Source organism: Cyrtonyx montezumae, unplaced genomic scaffold, assembly GCF_038088225.1.
Source record: "Cyrtonyx montezumae isolate F1298 unplaced genomic scaffold, pur_monq_1.0 scaffold_9, whole genome shotgun sequence".
Classification (NCBI taxonomy): domain Eukaryota; kingdom Metazoa; phylum Chordata; class Aves; order Galliformes; family Odontophoridae; genus Cyrtonyx; species Cyrtonyx montezumae.
The window spans coordinates 11,197,698-11,207,612 of NW_027072100.1; the positions used below are offsets into that span (position 1 = coordinate 11,197,698).

The 9,915-nt window shown below is 44.6% G+C and overlaps 1 protein-coding gene across 1 annotated transcript; it reads left to right on the top strand.

Annotated features, from left to right (window-relative positions):
* Positions 1–5,177: 5,177 nt before the first annotated feature.
* PRELID3B (PRELI domain containing 3B) lies at positions 5,178–8,160 on the top strand. The gene is made up of 6 exons (XM_065754588.1): positions 5,178–5,218; positions 5,314–5,482; positions 5,833–5,922; positions 6,566–6,636; positions 7,380–7,482; positions 8,041–8,160. Exons 1-6 carry the CDS (start codon positions 5,187–5,189, stop codon positions 8,158–8,160), a joined length of 585 nt encoding a protein of 194 aa, XP_065610660.1. The 5' UTR covers positions 5,178–5,186.
* Positions 8,161–9,915: the final 1,755 nt, after the last annotated feature.

Consider the following 9,915-nt stretch of genomic DNA (forward strand, 5'->3'; position numbering starts at 1 on the left):
CTTTTTTGAAGAAGGGGATCTTTTTCAGGCAGTTGTAGTTGACTTATTTTTGTTAAAATCTGTTCAGACCCCTGGTACGTGTGTTCACAGGGTGTGTATTTGGAATAGTATGTAGTATGCATATAGAATGTACTCCTTTCATGTTGAACATTTCAGTAGGGAGTTAGATTTGTTTGGTACACCTAAATACGTGTTTATATCAGTAACAAACAATGATTTTGAAATAATTGAATTAATTACTATTTTTTACTTCTTTATTGTGGCTTGTCTCAAAGTTCTGCTTTTAATGAACCTTTGTGGAGGTGTTTTTATTAATATCATTTTTTACTTAGACCTCACTATGCCTGCTGATCCCATTGCTAATGTATCTGGCAGCACCAGAACCTGTTTGAGTCCATATGCACGGGGAAACATTCAGCTGTTCAGGCAGTATTTGTTTTTTTCTGTTCCTATGGTACCCATACCATTGCACATTTGGGAGTCCCTTATTTAGAAGACACATGGTATTCATATCGTGATTAAAAAGAAAAGCAGCTGTAGCTCCTACATGCTTCATCTTACCTTTTATAGACGTTGATTTATAGTAATTATTGATCTACAGTATTTAATACATTTCGAAGAGCTGCATCCCCTGAATTAGACACAGAATATATAATAGAGCAGTTCTTATTTCTGAGCATTGAAGCCATACGCTGACATTAACCAAGAACCTCAGGCTCCAGTTTTGCCATCTTATCAGTCACAATCTCACTGGCAGTGATGTATTTCCTACTGATGTAGTGCTGCAGAACTGACATGGAAATCATTTATTTGTGCAGCAACACAGAAGATTTCTTAAAAGAATCTGAAGTTTACAGGAGAATAACAAACTGAGGCAGCTAGTAAGAAAATATGTGCATGCATACCATGCAAGAGCTAGATTGGAAAAAATGAATTTAAATGATTGTTCTGTGAGAACAGTGCTCCTTGCTACGTTTACATTGTACAAATATTTATGCAGTTTAGTTATATTTTTTCACTTTGTGGTTATTACATTTTGCACTTACTGCAAATAACAGAACTTGCACCTTCTGAGGAGATGAATGGCATTAGCTGAAGTGGGCTCATTCACACAATAGTAAGTTTGCTGCTTTGTGTTTGGATTTAACTTTTTTAATTTACATTTGTTATTTATTCCTTCAATTATTGCTTTTGCTGAAACACTAAGCTGCAGACAGCTTCCTGGACAGTTTAGTTTCAGTATAACTGAAAAAGCACAAATAATTCTCAGCTTTTATATCCAGGTTGCAGTTTCTTTAAACCTGACTGAATATAAAATGCCTGAGACAAAGTGTTTTATATATATTTTGAATAAAAGAGCATGGTTTGAAGACCATGAGTGCATATATAGCTCCATATTTGTGATTCAACATGTAATATGTCATTACCACTACCTGCCATCGCTGGTTCTCTGAGGTTTTACACTGGAAAGTTGCATTCATCAAATGTTCAATAGCCAGGGGTGCTTTTATAAGAGATGTTGTGGCCTTAAGAATTAAACAAGGATCAGATATGGAGGAGAAGAACGATTATTTCCAAACAACATCAAATGATTGGCAATTTTAAAGTACTATAAAACATGTTTTATCTTAAATTGTGCTGTTATTGTGCTTGCTCATGAGTTGTGGGTGATAAGGTGATTGTCATCTGCCTACTTGGTCACATGCACATTTGTGATGCTTGCAAAAAAACCACTGTCTAGCTGGTAATTGTCATATTACACAGACTCCAAGAGACAGTTTCCTAGACAACAAAAGAGTTGTGTAGCACAGACTGTACATCGCTGTGTATGTGCACTTCACTCAGACACCCGGTGGCAGCTGCTGCTCCCACTGCTGATACAGACAAGATGCAACTGTTTGCACAGCCAGAATCAAACTCCTTCACCTGTGCAAGTCAGAAAATGCACTATTAAAAAATAATAATTAAAAACAAAAACAAAAAAACCCACAAACACATAGATGGTTCCTTTGAGTCATACAGCGCATAACTAGCTACAGACTTGGAGTCAGTCTTTAAATGGCAGCCAAATCATTCCATTGCTGAAAGCCATTTCAGGGCCATGCTCTGCCAGATCGTTCAATTAGATGCACATTTTTCTATACTCCAACTTAATGCTGAGTGCTCTGAAGCAAAGATAACGCAAGGGTTTGGTTTGGTTTGGCCATAAAATGTGGCAGTAAATGAATCTGCTTGTTGTTCCTGTGAGATTTGGTCAGGATATCCCCGTACATTGGAGAAGTGATTCTCTGTGGTTCTCACTTGTTCAAAAGTGGCATCTTCCTGGTAGCTTCGTGTTTACCTTGTACAGTTTTAAATAGACACTTTCAGAATGGAGTGTTTGGTAGTGTGTTTAAGGTGGGCGAAGGCCAGCGTGACGTACTGCTCAGCTCAGCTCAGGCTCCGATTCAAAATGCTGACAATCATTGTAATGATCAGCAGCTGACAGAGACCTGCAGCCATGTGAGAGATGTGCTGCTGTTCTGTTCCTCTGATGCCACCCATACAGAGGGATTCAGTGACTCTGTGAAATGTGCTGAATTTCTGTAATGTAGTAAATAATTTGATGTGTTAGTAACCTGACTGTTCTATTGAGTAAACGGAAACACCAGTGTGGAGGCACTCCAGATCCAAACTCCCTCCTTCCCACAAACAAATCTCAGATGGCTTTCACAATCATACGCTACTTTAGAGCCCAGAAATGATTTTTACAACCAGACTGAATGTGTCTGAGAAGGAAATGAAGGTCATTTCGATACAGGAAATAAATGTACAATGGTACTGTCAAGAAACTGCATCCCTCTTTCTGCCCCTGCCTGTATCACCACGCTACAGAACAGGGTCACTGTGTGACTCCTTTGACGTGGTGCACACACAATACAAGTTAAGAAACTCCAGAAAGAACCCTTGTAGTACAATCCCTATTGGAAAACAAACTCTGGATGTGCATATGAATCTGTGGAACAGTTTCTTGATGGTTTCAGTCATAAGAGCAAAGTTTCTTTCTCCCTTTTTTTATGTTATAGGCACTCTTCCTGTTGTGTCATCTTTTATTTCCCCAAAAGACAAGAAAAGCTGTGTGAGACAAACTTGTGTGTTGTGGTTTGTGCTTCAGTGCATTTCATTTCTGCAAAAATACACATCCATGTCTACATAGGCAGTACAGAGAATGATACTGCACGTGTCTGGGTTTGGTGCTGCTGAGTGAGCAGATCACTTTTCTGTCCTTTATTTCTGTTGCATAGGTTTACATGTGATTGAGATTTCTGGCATAAAAAGGTGGTTTGGAAACTCTGGCCAGGCAACAAGAGGTTCTGAACCTTGGGAGTCTGACAGGATCCCTGCAGCCTGCACCTCACATCTCTACTCACCATCATGGGCAAGGAAAATATTGAAGGTGAATACACAAGATGCTGGAAGATGGTTATTTATACACATGCTGTCTGAAAACTTGTTTCTTCTAATGCTCTTGCTAAGGTACTGGCAGACACAGTGGAGATTTGGACATGTGTGTTCCATGCTCTTTCATGTTCCCTGTGTCAGACACCACAATGCCCATTATGGCCCCTTCATCCTTTCAGTGGCAGTACAGAACATGGGCGTGCTGGAGGGGCAGGTCTCTGTGGTGTAAGTACTCCACTGCACAAGGGCAGGGCCACCTGGGCTGTACTTTCAGACATGATTTAAACTATTCTAAGATCATTCTGTTGTCAAAAGTGGTGTTTGTGGCCATCTGTGTCTGTCTCCTCCACTTTTTTGGCTTCTATCAGTGATGCAGCCGTAAGCAACGATATCAGCAAACCTGCAGAAAGTTAGCTCTTTGTAGGTTTAAGTTTCTGCCAAACGAGCCAGACTTTATCCAGAGGACATAAAAGGAACCTTATCATTATTATCCGTGGATATTTTATTGCTGTTATGTTTTCACTCACAGCTTTGAAGTACTAGAAAAGTACTGAATGTGTCTCTGCTTTGTTACCAGCAAGGATTTTCTGTTACGTCCCGTTTTAACACGGCGTTAGGGCTGGGCAGCCCTGCGGGAGCACAGGCTGCTGGGATGAGAGTCAGCGTGGAGACGTGCCCCCTTTCCCAGGGCAGCGCTCAGAGATGCGGGCACCTGGAGGTGAGTTTGGTTTTGAGCTTAACCTCTGATGAAGACTTCTTGCAGAGGACCTTGTGGGAATTGAGCCCCCTCTTGTGGATTTTTCATACGGAGTGTACAAATCGAACTGGAAAGTAATGCACACACCTGTTAATTTTCCCTGACGGTTGGTATGTTTTCAGCTGTTTCATTTCTTCTCAGGTGGTGAGAGCTATTGATCTCAGGTCAATGAGAACGTGAAAAATGATCATCTGTAAAAATTCTGACACGCATTTCACACGCAGCATGACACCATCTTTACCAGAACGTGGGGAGTTTGAGACAGGGATTTGTTGGCTGTTTCTACTGCCCAATTTTTCTTCAAATGAAGGAAGAAGAGCATCGAGGGTAACAAAAGATTCTCGCGGTTGACTGAGAAAATACGGGACCAGAATCAGACACTCGGCTGCCACACACGGCTGTGATTCACTGTGGGTTCGCGGTGTCTGAAGGCGTTCCTCCGGGCACTTCCAACATCGGCGATTTGAGGATGGTGGTAGGAGGTGTTGCCGTGACGGATTACGCGGCTTGCTTATGACCTCGCAGATCGCTTCAGCTTGCCCCAAGGACGCGCGGAGAAGCGGCGCAGCGTAGCGGGAGAAGAGCGGACGCGGTTTCGCTCCAACGCCGTTACCGAACGGCGCCCCCTGGTGGCGCGGCTTGAAAAGCTGCAGCGCTGCACTCGCACCGCGCGGGAAAAGGCTTCGGGAACCGCGCTGCGGTCACCGGGACGGGCAGCGGCGCTCCAGAGCCGCGAAGCGCTCAGGACGTTCCCCCGGGGCCACGTGGGGCGGCCCCGCGCCCCGCACAGCCGCCGCCGCCCCGCGCGCAGGCGCAGTGAGCGACTCCGCGCGAGTCCCAAGGGCTCCGCGACCTCTGCGTCACCGCTGCGCCGCGCGGGCGTCGGGCACCGCCTCGGCCCCGCCCGGCTGCGCATGCGCGGCTGCCGCCGGCGGCACGGCCCGGCCCGGCCCCGCGGGGTGACGGAGCGGTGCCCGCTCCCGCCGCCATGAAGATCTGGACCTCGGAGCACGTGTTCGAGTGAGTGCCGCGCGGGGGCGGCTGGGGGAGCGGGGCAATGAAATCCGGTTCCGAAGCGGCGGTGTTACGGCCTCGTGTCTGCTCTGTGTTGGCAGTCACCCGTGGGAAACGGTAACGACGGCCGCCATGCAGAAGTACCCAAACCCCATGAACCCCAGCGTGGTCGGAGTGGACGTCCTGGACAGACGCGTGGACGGCAGCGGGAAACTGCACAGCCACAGACTGCTGAGCACCGAGTGGGGGATCCCATCCATTGTGAAATCGGTGCGTGCACTGTGGCACAGGTGGGGAAGGGCTGTGCAGGGAGGGGAAGGCTGTGACCCGCAGTGTCGTAACGGGGATGTGTGCTTTGGGAACGAGTTCAAGCAGTTCTGTAGGAGGAAGTTTTAACAGTGCAGTGTGTGCTGACTAACAGAGAGCTGAAAAGTGGACAGGTTATAGATTGCTTCCGTGTGTAAAAATGAGGTCTGTCTCCATTGAGTAGTTTTATTTTTAACTGAACCGCAGCTCTTTGGTGTCTGTTCAGTGTTATAACCACTACTTCTGCGCTCCAAAGCACTAAAAAAATGGCAGCTGTTGAGAGTAATTAACTGTGTGTCCGTGCCCACCTCCAGCTCATTGGCACGAGCAGGACGAAGACGTACGTTCAGGAGCACTCCGTCGTTGACCCCGTGAGGAAAACAATGGAACTTAAATCCAGTAATGTGAGTACTGCGTCTCTGTTTGTGCCGTTGAGATGGCAGCTATGGCTGTGCCTTAGAAATCTGAAAGCAAAAGTCACCTTAAAAATGACTCCAGGTTGCATTGGAACAGTGTGTTCTATCTTTAAGTGATGTGTTCGTGGCTGAGCAGCTGTCCTGCTCAGAAAGGAGCTTTGGTACTTGTCAGCTGTGAGCATCTGAATGACAGGATTGCTCGGGTTGGAGACCTTCAGGGTCATCAGGTCCAAGCACAAACTGTGCTGAGCTCTGATGAGCAGATTGCCACTCCTTGGTTTTGTTTTTTCCTCTACGGTGTGTTTTTGTTCAAGGCCTTTGGTGCAGTGTCACCATTTCCAGTGATGTAACAGCTGCTTTACATCCTGCCACGTCCTGGTCCCAGGATACCAACGTGGTGCTGTGTGTGGTAGATGTTCATAGCTGATAAATGCTCCAAAGAATCGAAGAAACAGCAGTGAGATCAGCAAATGCTGAACTTGGGCATTTATCTGTGGTGCTCTACAGCCTTGATGCTAATACGTGCAAGAACATTGTTTAAATCAGATGTGTGTTCGTTTTGTGTCCACAGTTTTATGTAATGTTTCCGTAATGTTTTTACTGAGGGGTAATCTTGTTCTGTGCTCTGCAGATCTCCTTTACAAACCTGGTGTCAGTAGATGAGAGGCTTGTCTATAAACCACACCCTCACGAACCAGACAAGTGAGTACCTCCTCCGTGTGACATTGCCCTGAGGGAGAGCACGCCTGGGCTCTGCAGGTGGCCTGGTCTCCCTGCACAGAGCATGATGCAGCAGTGTTTGTGTGACGTCTGTTGTGCTGTATCTTTCTTTAGTGCCCTTTGTTTCTGCAGAGCACTCAGGGAATGTGAATGTCGTGTTACAGTGCAGCCCGGTTCAGATCAGGTTTTGAGGGAGCTGTGCTGTGTCCTGTGTGCAGCTGAGCGCGTGTGTCAGTTACCAGCTCTGATTTTTGATCCTTTCCTCAGCCCGAGTACAAAACCTGCACACTGTGCATTTATCTGCCTCTGTTTTATCATTTTGGAGGACATCTGTTTATTTATTTAAAGCAATTTTAAAGCTTGCTGAGTCTGTACTCCTGTACTAGTGAAGGTTATTTGCCCATGGCCATGGGAAAGGCTAAAACCCACTCTTTGGAAATGTGTTAATACTGTTTTTCTGGTATATCTTCACTCATCTGCTGTGTCTGCTCTCACTGACAGCTGCTGGGGTGGAAATAGTTGAGTGCCACAATGAGTTGTTCAGACTTACTGGGGACTCCTGGCTTTTGTTTCACGTGTAGAAGTATGTGCAGTTTAGCAGCTGAGGCAGAGGGTTCTGTTATCAGCAATGAAGACGGGATGTACTTGTTGGGGAGGGGCAAGAAGTCTCGAGGCAATGCACTGCTTTAAACTGCTACTACAGTTTAGTGTCTGTTCTATTTCAGAACTGTTTTGACACAAGAAGCAATAATATCTGTAAAAGGTGTCAGTCTCAGCAGTTACCTGGAGGGATTAATGGCAAACACGATTTCTTCCAATGCCAATAAGGTAAGTGTGAGCTCTGTGGCTCAGTGGCGATACAAATCTCTAGCTCCACTGTCTGTACTGTAGATTTCTGAATGCTGAGCTTGTTGAACTCGCTCTTGTTTTCTTCATGCAAATGTGGATACTAAATACTATTGGCAAGCACTCTGAATCTTCATTGGAAAAGCATTTCCATTCATTTAAGTCTTGTTCTGTCACTCCTTTGCTGTGCTCTCGATGCCTCTGTTGGGCTTGCTGGTGAAATGGACTCAGCTGAGGTAGTGCTGTGCAGCAACAAAGTGGTGTTTGAAGGATTGTCCTCTGTGAGTCTTTTGAGAGCTCACCCTTTGAGTTCAGCCTCGAGAAGGATAAAACACAAACGCTCAATTAAAAGTCGCCGTGGTTCATAACAGCACTGCTGCCACGAGGAATCCTTTCGTGGTGTGTGAGCTGGTACATCCTCCTGCACTGATCGGGTTTCTGCAGTAAAGAACAGCTCAGAGCTGTGCGTCTCTGTACCTTGGCTTCCAGCTTTGATCACTGCCAGGCTTCGTACACTGACATATTCTGTCTCACCCATAGGGCCGGGAAGCACTGGAGTGGGTAATAAAAAGACTGAATGCTGAAATTGAGGAGTTGGCAGCGTCAGCGAGAGGGACGATGAGGAACTCGATGGCGGCCGCAGCGTTCGTGGAGAAATGACTGAACATGTGTAACCAGGTGTAGCAGTCTCCAAACACAAATATTTGTATTCTTCTTTTTTTAAGGACATACCTGTGTGTCAGGTATGTTTCAAATTTAATTTGGAGAAAAAGCTAAGTTCTTACTAATGAGGCTGATTGGCAAAGCTTAATTAATATATTGGTTCAGCTGGACCCAACTGCAGCTGCAGGTAAAGAAATAATTTTGAAATGTAGTTCCTGTATTTACATGAACACTAACTGATAATATTTTCAGAATGAAACAGCCTCGTTTAGAGGTGAGGCTGCATACGTTGGAGGAGACTGGCATGCTTGGTGGAGCTCCTGTTTTTGTGTGACTCGTGGACTACCTCTTGGGACCAAGGCCCAGATCAGGCAGGATGGTTTGTTCCAGCGTTGCTCTGTTTGTGAAGTACTGATAGTTGTACGATACAGCTCAGTTGAGCAGAAAGTTTATTACTTGAAGCATGGAATACAAAAGAATGTAGAAAATATTTTTGATATGCTTTTTAACTAGTGTGACTAGTTGAGTTAACCTGGTACTCGCACTCTTTTCAGTCACTAGAGGTAAAACATTGGGCAGTGTCCCTCATCTGCTCACACCTGAATGCTGGTCCTACACGTGACACTGCTGGGCTGGACGTGCAGAAATGTGAGATTGAACTTTGTCTGAAACTTAGGGAACAGCTGTCTCCATTTCTAAGAGCCCATTAAATAAAGGGGCACAGTATGCACAGAGCCTTAGAATTTCATAAGCTGATGGCACTTCTGAGAATAGTATCTGTTCACTCCAAGATTTCAGAGAAGGACTAAACACATAAAGGACTGCAAGATATTGTGAAGCTGCATAGAGAGATCCCCAAGCATACAAGGAAGTAATGTTAAGAATTCTTAACAGTAATACTCGTTAACTTGATCATGCTCTAAAAATAACTTGTTACACAAACAGAACATTTTGTTGTCCTTTAAAGTTCTAACTTCCAAAAGGTCCTTTACATTTTAAGCTTATTTGCTCACAAAAAAAATAAGGCTCTTTAGCTGAAAATCTTGAGTTTTCTACTTTGCTTCCTGGTACTTGCTACAGATCCTTGGTACTGACTCCAGAGTTTAGCTGTGGGAACTAGAGCTCAGACCTTGACATCCTTACTTAAACAATACAGCAGGCTGCAGGCAGTCCTGTTGACTTCAGCAGAGGCTGCCTGTCCCACCTGGCTCCTTCAGCATGAAGAAATAATGGGAAAATACAGCCCCGAGTCAGCTGGTACTTCACTCTTGTGCCAGACACCTCCTGCCACTTTGATTCTAAGCTTACAAGTAATCTCAAGCCTCTCTCAGCCTTTAAGAACTGTAATGTCACCCATTCCAGCAAATTTTATGTTGCATGCCATTTCTGTTATATGGAACTGCCCATTGAATAGTATCTGTATAAACAGCTTCTTTTAAGTGGGAAACTTAAAGGAGGAAAATAATGAGTAGGGGAAAAAAAAGGGGTATGTATATATACACCTTTTAAAGGTTTATTCTAAATATTTTTCTAAAACAAATGATTTGAAAATACCTTTATAAATTGAAATTATTGTAGTCTGTCATGCTTTTACACAGGATTATTACAACTGAAATAGCATTTCAACTTAAGTGTATTTGAAACTTCTGCAAAACTGTACTGTAACTTCTGATTGAAAAATGCAGTGCTTGAAAGTGACTTCAAATGCTTCAGCACCACTCGGTGTTCTAAAGTCAGATTTATCTCTTGCTT